This window comes from Saimiri boliviensis, chromosome 4, assembly GCF_048565385.1.
Source record: "Saimiri boliviensis isolate mSaiBol1 chromosome 4, mSaiBol1.pri, whole genome shotgun sequence".
Lineage (NCBI taxonomy): Eukaryota > Metazoa > Chordata > Mammalia > Primates > Cebidae > Saimiri > Saimiri boliviensis.
The window spans coordinates 163,444,917-163,464,314 of NC_133452.1; the positions used below are offsets into that span (position 1 = coordinate 163,444,917).

Consider the following 19,398-nt stretch of genomic DNA (forward strand, 5'->3'; position numbering starts at 1 on the left):
ACATATGACAATGATTGCCCATATTTGCTAACAAACTCCAGCCCAACACGCAGTCCATTTAACGTCTTCTCTGACACTTCCAAATTGTCTAACCCCTCCTCTCCATAACTCACACTCAATGAGAAAAACACCAGCAGAGGTAGAAGAATGACCCACGCCTCACATCAAGTTGCCCCACAATGAACCCTACCAGCTATACTACTTCAGTGCTGACTGATCCCTTCATGCATTAGCATATTCAAGCTTCTACTACACAGAAATATTCAGCCAATAAAGTTTGTTGTAACTCAATTAGCAAAATACTATCAAAAAAACCCATCTAAAAGGACTGAGAACACTCTCTTTACATACAACCTGGCTCTAATTTTAGTAGTAAGACTAGTAAAAAACAGAAAAAATTTTTTGAGTACTATCTATTATTTAATAGTTATTGCACTGTAAAGACTACATAGTAATATTTGCACACATATTATAAAACAAGGAGAAATATTAAAATGAGTCAATAATAAATACAAAGTTCTACTACTTTTTTGTAGCCCATCTAGGATTTTTCTTTAGGTACATACATTCTACATTAGAGGTGGCTGATGTAGAGCAGGTATCAGCAAACTACAGCCCACAACACCTATTTGTGCAAATAAAGTTTTATTGGAACACAGCACTAATCATTGATGTATTGCCTAGGCCTGCTTTCAAGCTACCACAGTGGAACTATATAACTGCAAAAGCAACTGTCTGGCTCATGAAGTCTAAAATATTTACTATCTGGTCCTTGACCCAAGGAAAAAAAAAAAAAAAAAAAAAAAGTTTTCCAAATCTTCATCTAAAGTCTCAATAATGACAAATGTCCTTCTAGTTCCTTAGTTAAGCAAGAAAAGTAGATGATTTGGGTCTACCCCACTAATGCAGTCTTTACTGATGAACTGAAAATTCTCCAACCAAGGAATTAGTAAATCCTTTTAGAAAAATTCTAATAGGTTTGACAAATTTCTCATTTTTAAATACCATGCTACGCACTTCGGGTAACTGTATTTAGTGGCTTATTTAAATACAGTTTCCCTTTGCTGAGAGATTAATTAAATATGGTGGGTCAGCTGGTAGATGAGACCACATTAAACATGGTGGATTTGCTAAAAAGTGTGGCACTGACCCTATACATACCTATCAATGGTATAAAAACCTTTATGGCATAATAAAGTCAATCCAAAACAATGCCTCTAACTGCCCTACAGTCTCTCCACTCCCATAGGTCAGATGTTCTCCAAGGATGATTCTTGGACCCTCAGGAGACCCTGAGATTCATTCAGGAGGTTCACAGGTTCAAATTGTTTTCATGACCACACTGCAACAAACTTATTCTTTCACTGTGTCAGCCTCTGGACGGAAGGTATAAAAGCGATGGTGGGGAAAACTGCTAGCGCCTCAGCACAAGCCAAGGCGGGAATCTTCACTGACGCAAGCTCCTAGTTTTTTAAACAAAGATCAATTTCATTTTAGAATGTTCAGGGTGAAGCAGTAAAAGTTACTCATTTTATTAAATTTTAGCCCTTGAGTACAAACATTTTAGTATCCCGTGTAACAAAATAAGAAGTATCCTCAAAATGAGAAGCATGTTCCTCTGTGTATCAGAGAGATCACTGGCCCAATGTAAAGTGTTTGTGTGATAGTTGCATTTTTTCAGCAGAACCAGCTTCTTTTTTTCAATGGGCTATCATGAAAAACTTACAACGTATAGTTATTCAGATTTGGGATTTGGTGGACATACCCACTAAAATGTAAGAAGCAATCTGATCACTTCAAGATATCACTTCACTTGATAATATGGTTTTTTTTTTTTTCCAAATAGTAAAGTTGTAAAATTATATCCTTCGAGCAAAAATTTGAATTTTGGAAAACTTTGATCTGCTCCTATGAGCTCAACAGCTTTGAAGTACTTAAAAAAAAACTTCTGATAAGATCAGCGGTGACAGGTAACAAATGTCTGTCTTTTTTCTTTTGCTACTGTACAAGAGGAAGATTCAGACGGCTAGAACTCTTCAGGGACCACCCTGCAATTCTGGATTTCCTGCCAGGTGGGTGGAAAAATAATTCAAAACGGTATTTTGGGAAGCAAGATGCTGGTGCTGAGATGACATATAGGCAACATCAACCCTCGGTGACATTCCAGTTGACTAAATGGCACAAAAGATATAGCTGGAATCCCAAATTTCTCTCTCAATTCCAATCAGAGAAAAGATTTATTGAGCTGAAGTTTATTAAGTAAGGATGATCCCTGCCTACCTACAATAAGTAGCAGCACATCCAGGGCTAAGGAGATTGAGATAGGCCAGGATAAATTACCAGACATTCTGGAACAGGGCCAGGCTCGACTTTGTTACGGAGCAAAATAAAGTTGCCAGGTCTGCTCTCGCTAAGAGATATGGGAACCAAACGAAGCTTTTCTCTGAGGCCTGAATCTCACAAGCCATAGCCCTAAAAATATTCAAGTCAAGATCTTAAACCTAAAAGTCTCTCTAATAACTTGTTAACAGGTTTCATGACTTTATTAGCACTATCACAAGGCAGATATTGGCAAACTGATTTTCACCAACATACACATACACACCCTACCAATGCCCAATTCATAAAGAAACTCTGAACGAAAAGTCATATCTTAGAATTTCAGTATAAAAGTTCATCCTTGAAAAAACATTCTAAATGGCAATTACGTAAAATAATACTAAATTTTATTGAGAGGGTAAACAGACTTTTGTAGGCCGATATAAGAACCTAAGAATTATATGGTTTTTGTGGTAAAATTCAGCACATTTCCTAACTATGAACTCTGGAGTTTGGATACACACATGCACCACACATGTCATCCACAGTGATAAACACATTTGAAACTGTAACTTAAAAGGCAAAATCCAGAGATTCTTAAATTCTCCTGATTTCTCTTATAAAATGATTCTTTGGAGATAATGTACAGCCTTCAGTGCCACCAAAGAACTGCAGCTCTGATTTAAAAAAAATAGGAGTAGAAGAAAGGAAAGAAAGAAAGTGGCTTACCTGTGGTCAAGATGACTAAAATCTTGTAAATTCAATTCCCTGGTATCTTGGGTAAGATAAATTGTATCCACATCCTATTTGAAATATAATTCAGTCATGTAATCAGTCCATGCAGATGATCAAGGACGCAAGAGAGACAGTGAGAATTAGACAATGACAATGGCAGGTGTTTATGTAATCTGACAAAGATTTTAAGTGAAAAATAAATGTAGGGGAAGAAAACAAAACTAAGTCAGCCAAATATTAGAATATTCTCCAGGACTGTGTGTGCTCACGCACATGGACACAGATATTCTTACCCATTGTACTTCTTCCCTGTATGAAAATCCAAGCCAGTCACAAACACAGGCATACATCTGAGAAAATCCACCTGAAACATACAACAAAAACACTGACAGGCTTTTGGCAAAATGATTTTTAAATTAAAATTTAAAAGCTTTAAATATGGCTGATGTTTACAATGCTGATTATCCTTTTCTTTTTCGGGGGGGGAAACGCAGCAACGATTCTCCTCCCTGTTCTATAGTAAGTATACAGCAGGATGCAATACAGCTTAAATATAGGGGTTTTGTCCACCAATCTAAAGTCTGTGCACTGCTAATTACACCTTGAAACTAATTGCACCTTTACAGTAGCACACTAGGAATAGACTTAACTTCCTGGCAGGGGAATATCCATCCAGCTATTCACATTTCAGTTTTAAAATGCATGCTCACCACAGGGGCCCTGCTCAGCCACAGTCTGGCTGTCCCACAGAGACTGGAGACTAGCCAGGCGCTCAGATGGCTCCATGGAGACTTTTTTCATGATTCTCCTATAAGATCAACAACAACGCATTTCACAAATCACATTTTTCAACTGCACATATCAATATATTTTGTCACATTCCTTTTTTTAAAACAAAGATGAGTGTCACTTCAATTTCAGTAAATATAATTTTATTGTTTGAGTACTAGAGAGCTGGAAATCTAGAAAACTTAACAATAAATCTCTAACTTTCCTTTGTAGATGAAAGGTATTTGGCAATATAGTATCGATTTATAGTTGTATACTGTTAGATTTTGTTACAGTAGTTTGAAAAGTATATATATATATGTGTGTGTGTGTGTGTATACCAAACATAAATTACTTATACACACAAGCTAATAATGATAATGTACAAAGAATTAAAGTAAAAATCTCTTCTGTCCTTCCACAGTGCCCTGCACAGATGTCCACAAAGAAACTGATCAAGTCATACTGGAATAGTTGTTCCATTTGCTGTCTCTTCCCCTGGGCCATGGTTCTTCTGAGGCAGGAAATGTGCAACACCACTCAGCCCCCACCCTCCCGCTCAGAACCTAATCAAGTTCTTGCCTACACATGCAGAGTAGTGGTTAAAAGTTCAGCCAAGCAGCCGGCCACAGTGGCTCATGCCTGTAATCCCAGCACTTTGGGAAGCTGAGGTGGGTGGATCTCCTGAGGTCAGGAGTTCAAGACCAGCCTGGCTAACATAGTGAAACTCTGTCTCTACTAAAAATAAAAAAAAAGTTGATGGGCGTGGTGGCAGGCGCCTATAATCCCAGCTACTCAGGAGGCTGCAGCAGGAGAATCCATTGAATCCGGGAGGCGGAGGTTGTAGTGAGCCAAGATCATGCCATTGTACTCCAGCCTGGGCAGCAAGAGCAAAACCTCATCTCAAAAAAAGACAAAAAAGTACAGCCAACCATTCCAAGGTTTCCTTATTCAGGAACTGACACATTTCTGATTTTGTCAGTTTCTGACATGCTAACCCATAGGGTTACTGTGAGAAGAAAAAAAAAAAAAGTACTAATAAAGTTATTCGAATAACCCCCAGGACTGAGCCTGTAATCTCAGCACTTTGGGAGGCCAAGGCAGGCAACTATTTGAGCCCAGGAATTTAAGGCCAGCCTGGGCAACATGGCGAAACACCATCTACACAAAAACTACAAAAAGTAGCCAGGTGTGGTGATATGTGCCTGTCATCCCAGCCACTCTCGAGGCTGAGGTGGGAGAAATGCTTGAGCATGGGAGGCAGAGGCTGCAGTGAGATTGTACTACTGCACTCCAGCCTAGGTGATAGAGGGAGACAGTCTCAAAAAAAAAAGAAAAAAAAGAATCCCTCATGTGCGGTAAAGTCAATATATGTTAACTGATACTGTCGTGAAGTAATCATTTAATGAATAGTTTACCAATCCATTAATTCACTCAAAAAATTTTTTATGAAGGATCTACAGAGTGCCAAGACCCAAAACCAGGTGCTAGGCATACAACCGTGATTAAACACAGATGCTGCCCCTGCCCTCACAAAGCTAGCAGTCTGTTGTGAGAAACAGACGAATCACCAGGCGCTAGTGGAAGAGAACCATCACAAGGGAAGTTCAGGGTGGAAGCAAGGGCAAAGAAGTGGCACTTAGCTTATTCCCTGGTGAGGAGACGGGGTGGCACTTAGAGTTTGGAAATGCTCTTTGGTATAAAATACATCTTTGCTAAGACCCACAGGAGGGCAAAAAGCGACAATCAGGTGAAGCACGTCGGGAGGAAGTGTGAGGCAGGGGCCAGCAAAGCGTTTCTGATAATGGAGCAGCACACCCCCCAGAGATGAGAAAGCCCACGCTTACCAGAAACCCAATCTAGTTCAAAACAGCTGGCAAATCATGTGTGATAAGGAGAGGAGTAACAGAAGAATCTGGGGAGCTAAGCAAAATCCCAGGCCATGATGAGTCTTGAAGGTCAAATAAAAGGATTTAGATTTTATACTCGGGGCAATGAGGAGCCATGGCAGACTGTAAAGAGAGGGGACGTGATGATTAGACGGGCACTGTGAACAAATGTCTGCCTGTGTAGGTATTTGTTCTCAATTTTCTGCAAAAGGGAGAAATAGAAAACACAGCTTGAGAAAGAAAAAAGAACTTTCTGAGACTGTTAAGAGTCCAGCTGAGAGCGAAGGTCGTGAATTCTTGGTGTCTCAGGGAGAGAGAGCTGTGGGACTTTCTCCTGCAGCCATGAGCAGCCAAGTGTTTATGCAGAAGTGGGCAGCTGGCCAGCAGCAGGATGCAGGATTTCCAGGAGAGTATATCAGAAAAACAGTGGGTACAGAAGGAGCACAGGACATTGACAAGGCGTAGGTGAAGTCACGGATGCTGCGGGCTGAGCAGTGAAGAATGGAGGGGAAGGCAGGATGGGGATGGCAGAAGAAAAGCCAAGCCATCCCCAGTCTGGAGGCCTTGACAAAGTCCAAATACTGGTCCTTCCACGGGAGAGGACGTGAAAGGCCGTGGTCAGAGGGGGAGGGCTAAACTGTTTTTTCACCACGGAAGAAGCTGTTCCAGGAGATGACAAGGTCGAGGGCATGGCTACAAAAGCAACTGATAAAATGGGGTAGAGGTGGAGAGGCCATGAGCCTTGAGGAATGGTGTCAGGGGATCAGTCACGCAGAACCATGAGAGGACTTGGGTACAAGGTGGCAAAATAAATATATTAACTCATATTGAATATAGTTTCATCTTGAATGATTTCAAGGCACTCTGCTACATACAATACTCTCAGTCATTCTTACGAATTTCAATCACCTTGTAGACAGTGGAAGAAAATGTCCCCCGTTATTTACATTTTCTGATTGAATGGATGGATTCCAGATCAAATATGTGAGGGCCTGAGAGGCTGCCTGGTTGGGTTGTCTACTCCTGAAGAAAAGCTCAAATTCATACCAAATCATTTAAATACAGACATTCTGTTAGCATGGAAAATATTCCTCCTCCATCTTTGTTAAGTTTTATGACCAAGGTATAATCAGGGGCAGACATACCTCATTTTATGATACGACACTCACAGGTATTGTGAGTGCCTCACAGGTACTGCATTTTTTGCCAGTTGAAGCTTTGTGGCAAACTTGCACTGGGCAAGTCTACCAGTGCCATTTTCAAACAGCGTGCGCTCACTTCTTTATCTGTGTCACATTCTGGTAATTCTCACAACATCTCAAACCTTTTCATTATTATTGTATCTGTTTTGGTGAGGTGATCAGTGATCTCTGACATTACTGTTGTAGCTATTTTGGGGTGCCATGAATCACATCCATATAAGATAGCAAATAAGCTAATTAAAAGTGTGTGTGTTAAAAAAAAAAAAAAAAAAAAAAAAAAAAAGGCCGGGTGTGGTGGCTCACGCCTGTAATCTCAGCACTCTCAGAGGCCAAGGTGGGCAGATCACCTGAGATCAGGAGTCAGGAGTTCAAGATCAGCCTGGCCAACATGGTAAAACCCCATCTTTAAAAAAAAAAAAAAAAAAAAAAAAGGCCGGGCACGGTGGCTCACGCCTATAATAACCCCAGCACTTTGGGAAGCCAAGGCAGGTAGATCATGAGGTCAAGAGATAGAGACCATCATGGTCAACATGGTGAAACTCCATCTCTACTAAACATACAAAAAATTAGCTGGGCATGGTGGCGCGCGCCTGTAATCCTAGCTACTCAGGAGGCTGAGGCAGGAGAATTGCTTGAACCCAGGAGGCGGAGGTTGCGGTGAGCTGAGATCACGCCATTGCACTCCAGTCTGGGTAACGAGAGCGAAATTCCGTCTCAAAAAAAAAAAAAGTGTGTGTGATCTCACTGCTCCACTGACAGCCATTCCTGTCTCTCTCTCTCTCTCTCCCTTTCACCAAGGCTCCCTATTACTTGAGATACAACAATATTGAAATTAGGCCAATTAATAACCCCACAAAGGCCTCTAAGTGTTCAAGTGAAAGGAAGAGTCACACATCTCTTACTTTAAATCAAAAGCTAGAAACAATTAACCTTAGTGAGGAAGGCACAGGGAAAGCCGAGAGAGGCTGAAAATTAGGCCTTTTGCGACAAAAAATCAGCAAAATTGCAAATGCAAAGATAAAGTTCTTGAAGGAAGTTAAAAGTGTTACTCCCATGAAGACGTGAATGATGAGAAAGTGAAACAGCTTAATTGCTGAGATGTAGAACGTTTCAGTGGTCTGGATGGAAGATCAAACTAGTCATTACATTCCATATGCCAAAGCCTAATCCAGAACAAGGCCTTAACTCTCTTCAATTCTATGAAGGCTGAGAGAGGGGACGAAGCTGAAGTTGGAAGCTACCAAAGGTTGGCTCATGAGGTTTAAGGAAAGAAGCTGTCTCCATAACATAAAAGTACACTATGAAGCAGACGGAGAAGCTGAAGCAAGTTAGGCAGAAGACAGAGCTAAGATCATTGATGAAGATGGCTACACTAAACAAATGACTTTCAATGTAGATAAACAGCATCATATTGGAAGAAGATGCCATCTAGGACTTTCTTAACTAGGTAGGAGAAGTCAACGTCAGGCTTCAAAGCTTCATGGAACAGGCTACCTCTCTTGTTAGTAGCTAATGCAGCTGGTGACTAAGTTAAGGCCCATCAATGCTCAGGTACCATTCCAAAAGCCCCAGGCTCTTAAGAATGATGCTAAGTCTCCCTGCTTGCACTCCACAATAGAACAAGAAAGCCTGGGTGATAGCAGATCTGTTTACAGCATGGTTTACTGAATATTTTAAGCCCACTGTTGAGATCTACTCCTCAGAAAAACAGATTCCTATTAAAATGTTACTGCTCATTAAGAATGCACCGGGTTATCCAAGAGGTCTGATGAAGAAGTGTAAAAAATCAACGTTGTTTTCATGCTGCTAATATAATATCCATTCTATAGCCCACGGATCCAGGAACAGATTTGACTTTCAAGTCTTATTATTAAGAAATATATTTTGTAAGGCTATATAAGCAGCCATAGATAGTGATTCCTCTATACATCTGGGCAAAGTAAATTGAAAACCTTCAGAAAAAAAATCACCATTATAGATGCCATTGAGAAAATTCATGACTCATGGGAAGAGGTCCAAAGATCGACATCAACAGGAGTTTCAAAAAATACGCAAGGTCATGCCTCACGGATGACCTTGAAGGGTTCAAGACTTTAGTGGAGGAAGTAACTGCAGATGTGGTGAAAATAGTAAGAGAATTTGAATTAAAAGTAGAGCCTGAAGATGTGAATGAACTGCTATAAACTCACACACAAAAAAATTTTAACAAATGAGAAATTGCTTATTAAGGATGAGTAAAGAAAGGTTTCTTGAGATGGAATCTACTTCTGGTAAAGATATTGTGAACATGGTTGAAATGACAACAAAAGATTGTTTTTCCTTTTCTTTTTTTTTTTTTGAGACAGAGTTTTGCTCTTGTTGCCCAGGCTGGAGTGCAGTGGAGTGATAATGGGCTCACTGCAACCTTCACCTCCCGGATTCAAGAGATTCTCCTGCCTCAGCCTCCCAAGCAGCTCGGATTACAAGCATGCACCACTATGCCCAGCTAATTTCGTATTTTTAGTAAAGATGAGGTTTCTCCATGTTAATCAGGCTGGTCTCGAACTCCTGACCTCAGGTGATCTGCTAGGCTCGGCCTCCCAAAGTGCTGGGATTAGAGGCGTTAGCCACCGCACCCAGCCTCCTTTTTTTTTTTTTTTTTTTTAAATGTCCCTTTAGTCATAACAAATGATTTAGAGTATTTCATAAACTTATCTGATAAAGCAGCGGGAGGGTTGAATACAACTGACTCCAATTTCAAAACAAGTTTTACTGTGAGTAAAATGCTATCAAACAGTACTGCCCGTCACCAAGAAATCTCTCATGAAAGAAAGGGTCAACTGATGTGGCAAACCTCACCGTTGTCTTATTTTAAGAAATTGTCACAGCCGCCCCAGCCTTTAGCTACCACCACCCTGACAGTCACAGCAGCCATCAGCATCAATGCAAGCAGAACCTTCTCCAGTAAAAAACATTTCAATTCCCTGAAGGCTCAGATGATTGTTAGCATTTTTAGTAATGAAGTATTTTTCTATTAAGGTATGTACATTCTTCTAGACAGAATGCTATTGCATACTTACTAAACTACAGTATAGTAAACATAACTTTTACACGCACTGAGAAATCAAAAAATTATTGACTCACTTTATTGCAATAGGCTGGAACCAAACCCACAGTATCTCCAAGGTATGCCTGTTTACCTAATTCACGTCAGATGTCATTAACTTCCTCAAAATCTGTGTAAATACACAAGATCTACAAGCGTACCATGACTTTCGTCTATTTTACTCAAAGGAACCTGTGATTAAGTACCATTATTCTAGTAAAAGTCCTTAATTTGGGGGTAACCATGTTTGAGAAGACATTATAATTAAAATGACATTATAGAATCTGGTGATTCGGAATGGTTCATCTTGGTTCGATGCCATCATCTGGCACTTTAATGGCATTAAATTCTGTCTACATCAAGACAACGAAGCAGATATTATGCAAAGAAACAGCAAAGTTGTCAGAAGTAGACTCAGCCATTATTCAACTCAATTAGGTAAACCTTGGACACAGAAAGCTGGACTTTTGTCTAACCTCATCTCAGATCACTTCTTGCTTTGTTTCCACAGGAACTACAGGGCATGCTCTTTTGATGATACATAGGATAGCGTTTAGCTACTCAAACGCAGGACGAAAATACGGCAAAAATCTTGGACCGGAAGCTGGTGGGATTAAAAACAGGAAGCTGATAGTCTACAGCTGCAGAAAAAAATAAATTAATCTTGATGGTAGATTTGGTGGAAACCAGAGCCTCAGTTCCACCTGAAAAACAACAGTGGACATTCACACTCAGGGTTAAGGGGAAATCAATCAGAGCAACGGAGGCAGCAGCTACAGCAGACCTGCACACGTGCCCGGCAAAGCGTTTTCCAGTAGCTCTGCTTCTTTACAGTTCTCATTTTTCCTTTTTTAACTGAGATTTCAGGAGCTAAAGGAGTCTCATGAAACAAGTTTATTCATTTCGGTATGAGATAGAGTTGTAGGAACTAAATTTCCAGAAGGTGGGAACTGTTTCTTATCTATGCTAACACTGTGCACTGACAGACTGACTGAGAGGAGAATCCACGCTACAGAAGTTGTTTTCTGCCTGTAGTTAAATGAGACAAGCAGCCCCATCAGCATATGTGTTACAGGGCACCTGCTAACACAGACATACGGACATACACATGCAGAGTGTCACAGAGACAGACAGACAAAGGATCTGTCGTCCAAATAAAGTACCATAAAAGTTAAACCAAAATCCTATAACGAAACAGATAAGCAAGACATGTCTCTCGTGTGCAGGCAGCACCGAAGTTGATTCAACATTTGCATTATATGCATTTAATGTTCACAAGACTCAGAATATAGTTACATGTGGCAGCAAGAAACAGCAAACTGGATGGCAAACACATCAACTCTTTCTCCCTGCAAATCTCACGATAGACTATGACACAAAAAATTATACATTATTTTAATCTACTTAAAGTAATGATTTCTTTAAAATTCAATTCCAGTGCTCAGCCTATGCAACATGGTAACTGTCTCCAGAGTAGCACAGGCTTTACTGCTGCAAACTGTACCACAGCAAAGGCTACCTACTGCTTTACTAAGTGAAGAGACTACCAAAACAGGCAACCAGCTTTCTCTTATTTCTGTATCTATAATCCTATTTCACCACCTTTCTTCATAGTAACTTCACATTTTCACACCTCATACCTGTATCAACAACTTCGTTGGATGTTTTTAAAAATCTAGCTTTGTTTCGGAGAAAAGCAAAAGTTCTGGAGAGTAGAAAAGCTGAAGGCCATAAAACAGAACGGCTTCCGGAAGGGAATTGCCATCACACTACCCTGATAAAGCAGATGACGACCCTGAGGCTCTAAATGCTCCCCTAGTTCACCTCCCAGGGCTGTCGCTGTCTGAGAGATGAGGCCTCCAAGGCCAGTCTAAAGCAAAGATGGGAATGTTAACAAAACGCATGTTAACAAGTGATTTGAGTTGGGACGATTTTTCTTCTTTCTTCTTTCCATGTTCTCTATATTCTGAATTAAACTTTCCGTATTTAATAAGGAGAAAATGTCATTTTAGAAGGGAAGGAGAGAGGAAGCGAGAAGCATCCTAACATCTATTTGGAGACAGGAGATGGGAAGAAAATACAACATGTTAATACTACAAACTGTGATTTAAATCCTCCATTTGCTTCCAAACTGCATCCTCTTGACTATAAGACGGTGGATCATAGTGAGTGTGTGTGTGCATGTGTGTGTGTGTGTGTGTGCGTATGTGCATGTGTGCGTGTGTGTGTGTGTGTTTTGAGATGGGGTCTTACTCTGCCACCCAGGCTGGAATGTAGTGTGGTGTGGTCATAGCTCACTGCAAGTTCAAACTCCCGGCCTCAGGTGCTCCTACCCATTAGTTGGGGCTACAGGTGTGTACCACCACATCCAGCTCATTTTTTAAATTTCTTAGTAGAAATGAGGTCTCACTAAGTTGCCGAGGCTGTATGTTTTCATATACTTGATTTGGAAGCTGGATGTTATTTTCATAATTATATTTCGGTAAAATCAGACATTCAGATCTTTGGAGGCATTGGTTCATTTATATAGAGTCCAACGTAGAGTATTCAAGAACTGATTACCCAAACTGATAATTTTCCTCGCTCTAACTCCTCCTGATTCACCTGGTTCCTCGTACCTGCACATGAGACCCTTTTCTGTTCATCAGTCCCCACCAGAAGTCCCCTAAGCAAGGAAGGAGACGAGGGTCCCCACGACAGGCTCAGGAAATGTATTTGATGGGACAAATGAGTCATACAAGGTCTAAAGATTCTAAATATAGTTTCATAGTCTCCAATTTATCATGAATGGGATACATGACATCACTGGAAACATATTTAATTTTGCATGTTCTGTTGTGCATTATTTATGTAAAGCAAATATTCTTCTGACTGATAGCTTTGACCTAAGGCATATGGAGAAAAGAAAAGGTTACCCACTTCTCCACCCTCTCTAGTCACAACAACCAATACCGACATAATTGTATGTTTCCCCTGCCAAAATCATGTAATGCAATCTAAGGCACTTCAAGAGTAAAGGCATAACTTAAAAATCAGAAACTATTAAGCTTATTGTGACAAGCTAACTGTGTGCATTGGGTAGGAAAGAGAAATGCAAGTCAGATACATTTAGGTGATTTAATTCTCTGCCAGGCATTTTCTTTTCTTTTTTTTTTTTTTTTTTTTTTTTTTTGAGACGGAGTTTCACTCTTGTTACCCAGGCTGGAGTGCAATGGCACGATCTCGGCTCACCGCAACCTCCGCCTCCTGGGTTCAGGCAATTCTCCTGCCTCAGCCTCCTGAGTAGCTGGGATTACAGGCACGCACCACCATGCCCAGCTAATTTTTAGTATTTTTAGTAGAGACGGGGTTTCACCATGTTGACCAGGATGGTCTCGATCTCTTGACCTCGTGATCCACCCGCCTGGGCCTCCCAAAGTGCTGGGATTACAGGCTTGAGCCACCGCGCCCGGCCCTCTGCCAGGCATTTTCTAAACTATAATCTGCACCTTCTCCCCAGTTGGTTCCTTCATGTGAACCGCCTCTCCTTTCCCTGCTCTCTCCTCTGAATTCTCTCCATTTGCAGTAGATCTCCTCTGCAAAGCCGACCTGCACTCATTCACCTCCTACTTACACTGAGTCATCTCCTGTCCCTTCTGCTTCAGGTTATTTCAGCTAGTGAGTCCACGATTTGAAGGCTGGGCCACTGTCTTCTGACTTCTCCATGCCCCATGGCACATCATCCAACAAGGTATTGGGCACAGATTAAGCGTGAAGTGTATGTGCTCATCCAAAATCTCAGTCAGTATCTGCTACGTGCCAAGAACTAGGGATTTAAGATTAATACAAACAGGGTCTTTGTTTAAGCAGCTCCCAGCTTAGAAGGAAAGGCAGGTGTGTTTTGTGCTTTGCCTCTCACCTTCTCAAGGATATTGCTGATTTATTTATTAGGGCAGTTTCCAGCAGCACATCTCTCTTTCTACTGATCATCCCCGTTGTTACGGCCATATGGTTTAAGCATATGCTTTTACCTCCCATTTTAAACACAAACATAAATCCCCCATAATCCCTCAGAGTGCACTAGCCACATACAATTTGTCAGTTCTCCTTGACAGCTGATCTTCTCTATGAAGTTGTTCGCACATGCCACACCCACTTTCTCACTTCTGAGTTCATCCTTCAACCACAGCACTCTGCCCCTCCCAACCAGACCCCTAGACCTGCTCTCATCAAAGTGCCTATGGTATCCACCAACCCACTGGACATCATTCTGCCTGCAGCTTGTTCAGTCCCAGCATCATTCTGCCTTTCCTTCCCAGGCCCTGGTTTTTCACTGGTTTTCTTCCTACCTTGACAGCCAGTCCTTACCCAGCTCCATCTGTGGCTCTTTCTAGTTTGCTTGACCGCTAGGTATTGAGCTCATTCCCAGTATGCCTCCTCTACGAGGTTCACATCTTTCTCTGGGTGATGTCATCAACTGCCGTGCAGTGAAGACCATGGCACTGACCTCCGCTCCATCTCCGGACCCCTTCTCCAAGCCCCAGCCTCACCTATCTGCCTACCTGACAGCCTCACCTAGATGGAGCTTAGAAGAGAAGTCTGTGGAGTCTTGGAGGTCCTAGACAAATAGATTTCAAACTCCACATGCCTAAAACAGAATGGCTATGGATCCCATCCCCCCAAAAAAACTGTCCCCTACCTACCCCAGGCCTTCTCTGGCTCTCCGAAAGGTCAGGTTGGTCACCAAGGTATTAAACCACAATCCAAGGAGCCATACCTAATCCATCAGCAAGTCCTGTATCCAGAATGAAGTTGACCTCTGCCCTCTTATCTCAGGCCCTCATGCTGTCACCTCTCTCCTGACCATAGTCGCCTCTTGCCTAGATGACTACAAGTGTCCAAATTCACTTTCTACTTCTACTCCTGCCCCCTCCCAGTCCATTCTCTCTTGTAGAAAAAAAAAAAAAAAAATCATAACATATCTGAAGATTCATGTCCCACCCCTAGAATGTTACCGTGGCTTCCCAGGAAAATATTACTGAATTCCAGCCTCTTTCCCACCAGGTTCTAGTGGCTTCCCAGGAAAATGCTACTAAATTCCAACCTCTTGCCCCTGAGGTTCTACAACAACTGGCCGGTGATGGTGCCGGCCTCCTCATGCATCATTCCTCAATGCTTCCCGTCTTTGTTCTTCATTATACCCCAGCCAAAGTGGATATCTTTCAGTTCCTCAGAGACACCAACCCCTTTCCAGGCAGGAGAAATAGCATGAACAAAAGCCCTGGGAAGATAATATTCTCTGTTCCCGCTTTTACAGGGCAGACTTCTCTTCCACTAGGTCTGCTGAAGTAATCATGGCCACAGGGAAGCCTTTGGAGACAGCAGTTTACTCTGTATTAGTCCTGTCTATTTCTCTCGTAGCACTTACTCAAAGGTAAGTGCTACTACTTCATTTACGTATTTCCTTCTTGCAGGGGTGGGGGGTTGTTTCTCCAAATTCAAATATAAGTTCCACGTAGGCAGGGACCGTGCTCACTGCTGAACCTCAACACTTCTCACTATGCCTAGGTATATAGTAGAAACTCAGTGATACTCATGGAATACAAAAGTGTATAAACAAGCAATTACAACACAGTATGATATGTACTAGTACGGGAAGCAATTCCAAGTTCTGTGGAAACGTGAATACAGACTCTTTACAGATGAGAAGATAACCTGAGTTAAATCTTTTGGAATCTGTCAAGATTAGAGCTAACCTAAAGGTGCTGAAAATATGAAAGAGCCTGATTGTGTTCAGGAATGGGAAAGCAGTGGGATTTTGTACAAAGGTATACAACTTACAATTTATCAGGAGAGTCAGCCATTTGAGAGCTTAGGCAAGGAACAGATACTGTTTGAATTTCAAAAACATAACTGATAACAGTATGAAGGGTCACTTGCAAGAGAAGAACTAGAGGCAGAGAGACTAACTAGAAAGATGCTGCTTGGGAGGAAGTGACTGTGGCAGTGGAAATGAAGGCAAGGAGAAGGAATCAGCCCATGAGATACTGAGAAATATTTTTAAAAGCGTAGCAACCAATCGGATATGAGAGTAAGGACCAAGAGATGAACATGGCTCAGCTTTTTTTTTGAGACAGAAATACAGAATATAAGCAAGTCTTACGGGGGAAAGTGAGGATTTCGGTGTGGGACGCGAGTGTGAGGTGCCTGGGGCTATCCTTGTGGAGACGACCAACAGGCAGCTGGCAGGTGGGCATGAAGACCCAGGAACCACAGAGGTCACCGATTTAGAAATCTACATTCAAACGGGCACTTTCTTCCTAGAAACAGAGATGATTAATACTTGTGTAATATTCACCTGAAGATTTTAGCAAGAAGGTAAATGGAAGATATATAAAATACTATTCTTACTCAATGCTCTCTGGAAAGAGAAAAATGGAAGAATCCAAACCAAAGATAAAAATGGTGAAATCCCAGAATACTAAACAAAGAAGGCTGCCTTTTAAAGAAAATAGATTCTAAATATTGTTCTGAAGTGTCTTTCAAGTTCAAGGTATTATAAACTCTTGCCAAGTAAGGTTGTGCCCAATAATTTCATTATTTCATCAGTGTTAATTTGGAAGGAAAGAGAGCACATTATAAAGAAACACATGTACCAAGCCACATTACTGAAATGTAGTTTAAGGAAAATGGGTTGCAGCCACTGCAAACTCATGACTACCCCTGCTAGTTCTCTGGCAGCTTCAAGGATGGTGTGGAAACCATTCCTATGAAGGTTATGCTTCTTGACAATTCCCACTGCCACCATGATTTCACTTCTTACCTCATCCTGCCACCGCCTGCCACCCACATCTCTTCTCCAGAACCACCTGTTTGTGTGATTACAGACCAGGAGAGCTTGTCTGGAAGACACCTCATACCTGAAACTCTAGCCAAGCAGGGGTCAGAGGCCAGCCCCAGCTCACAGTCTCCACTCCACCGAGATGGCCAGGGACACTTAGCTCCCCCAGCAACCAGCTACCCTGATTATCAAAGCACAAGACTTAAGCTTCAGAGAGGAGGGAGCCCAGGGTGAACAACCAGCAAGCACAGGGCCTCCCACCACGTGGGGAAGGGAGGGAGCACTGTGGAGGGCTGTGGAGGGCTGTGAAGGGAACCCAGCAGGCTTCCTAAGGCCAAGGCCTGAAGGGGAGTGCCTGTCCCCACTAAGCCACTTTCAGGCATCCATAAGGTTTAAATGTCACAAAGCCTAGGTTTTCCTGCTGCTTTGTCTCTCAATTTGCAGGCAAGGCTTGTGGGAGGAACGTGTTCTATGAAGGGCACCCGTTCCCAAAATTCCCCTCCCACCTCTAGCATGCAAAGTACACAGCTACCAGGTACACTTGCCTACGAGGGCCTACAGACCTCCCCACTATACACCTCCGCCTGCTGGGGAGCAATGGGAGGGACACTTTCCGCCATCCGTGAATACTTCTTTCCATCAGGAGGGTATTTTGACTATAACTATCATTTTAGGGAGATTTCAGACATAAGCGTCTCTCTGCCTTTCACCTAAGCCAATCTAATTCCTCCATACCAACAACCCACACCTTCTCCAACTACAAACTCACATATCCAAGCCCTGACATTAAAAGCTTAATGAAAAACAGGAGGCATGGATGAACAAAATTTACATATATACCTAATGGGTATTTCAGAATCTATAAGAGGACAATGAAAAAAAGCGATTTTTACATTCCATTGTTTTTAGGTTTCTTGTTACAGAAAAGAAAAAAGCAAAGAAAACAAAGCGTTCTCTGTCTTCATCAGCATTATACCGGGCGCCTCTACGCAGGGCGGGCAGCCCCGGGCATCCCGCTAACAGCAGTGAGTACACTCGCACTCACGGAATCCTGGAGTTCTGCTTACAAGGCTGCTGTTTTCGTCCTATGTGTAGAAGTTAAAGGACTGCCAAATCCTTCATGACTCAAGCTCTTTAAAGAATAAGACACAGCTCTGTGGAAATCCTCGAACCAAAACACAAGGGATTTGAGCAAGGGTTTTGATATTTAACGTTTAAGAGGAGGAAGTCTGAGAGACGAACTACATGAAGGGATACAAAGAAGGCATTTTAGTATTTGTCGTTTTGGGGGCGAACGGGTTCTGTGCTCTCCTCACCCTGCCGAGGGAAACTCACAGTGGAGAGAGGCCAGGAAATATCTTTCTCAGGCAGGTGCCGATGTGAGCCAGCACCTCGGTCACGTCCTCGGGCGACGCCATCTTCATGGAGATGCTGCCCTTCTCAGTTTCCACCACCATCTGCAAGAACGGGGGGCATACTTCTTAGGAATGAGCCCAATTCCTTTCATTTTAATTATGTAAAATATTGTAAACTACACTGTCACACAGATATCGACTAATACAGTATTAGCTTCTTTTTCTTTTAACAAGGTTGGAGGGTAGCACATCTTACACGCATGCGTGAACTCCCAACTACAAGGGGGTCACAATATGAGCTTCTGCAGAAACACTTTCTTAAAATGATACTCTTAAGCCTCAAAGACGTGTTTGGGTAGAGGGTGGAGGTATTGTCAGAAACATTTAGGAACGGAAGCAAGTATTTCCAAGAGCAAAGCTGGAAGATTCAAATTGACTGCCATATGATAGAGATTGAATTTCCACATTCAAACATGACTTCTTCTTTTAACAAAATTTTGTGTTGAGCTGCAGTCTTACAAAGTTGTCAAATCCCTGCTATCTAGTATCAGTTCAACGATATCTTTCTGTGAGTACCCATGGGCAATCTAAAAGCTACCTTTAACACACACACACAAACATTTTAAAAACAAGAAACCTTATGATATGTTCAAGTAAAATGTTAAAACCTTTTGCTTGGGAGCAAAAGAGAAATGCTTATAAAAGTTTTGATCTTTCTAAGAAGAGGGGATACTTGAAATACTAAAGTAACACGTTAATAAAATGTTTGGTGCTAGGTTTTACTAACACGTTAGCCAAGACTCATTCCTACAATTCATTGCTGGAGATGTCCAAAATAATATGTCAAAAAATGTTGAGATTGAGACAGCTAGTTCTCTATATAAGTATCAATTAACTTGTGAAAATGAGGGCAGGTCACAAAAGGGACAAGAGGTTGAAGATGTACACATTACAAAGAAGAACTTCAACCACTTAAAAAAAAAGATGCCATTTTCTTTAATCTCACAAACATTCATGTCAACCTCTCAAAAATATTCATATAAACCGGGCGTGGTGGTGCATGCCTGTAATCCCAGCTACTCAGAAGGCCAAGGCAGGAGGATCACTTGAGTCTAGGAGTTCAAGATCAGCCTAGGCAACACAGCAAAACCCCATCTTCCCAACCCCCCCCCTCAAAAATCACATAAAGTACAATCCTCTCAGATTATCACATCATCAGAATATC

General features: G+C 41.8%; 1 protein-coding gene across 9 annotated transcripts in view; it reads right to left on the reverse strand.

The window, feature by feature from the left end:
* The window catches only part of CARMIL1 (capping protein regulator and myosin 1 linker 1), a 354,136-nt gene that overhangs the window by 171,492 nt on the left and 163,246 nt on the right, over nucleotides 1–19,398 (reverse strand). For all 9 annotated transcript variants that reach the window (XM_010338003.3, XM_010338002.3, XM_010338001.3 and 6 more), the window contains 4 exons: nucleotides 18,154–18,275; nucleotides 3,765–3,862; nucleotides 3,348–3,418; nucleotides 3,049–3,122 (listed from right to left, as the gene is read on the reverse strand). In XM_010338003.3, the coding sequence (XP_010336305.2) occupies nucleotides 3,049–3,122; nucleotides 3,348–3,418; nucleotides 3,765–3,862; nucleotides 18,154–18,275 (365 nt within the window). The remainder of the gene's footprint in view (nucleotides 1–3,048; nucleotides 3,123–3,347; nucleotides 3,419–3,764; nucleotides 3,863–18,153; nucleotides 18,276–19,398) is intronic.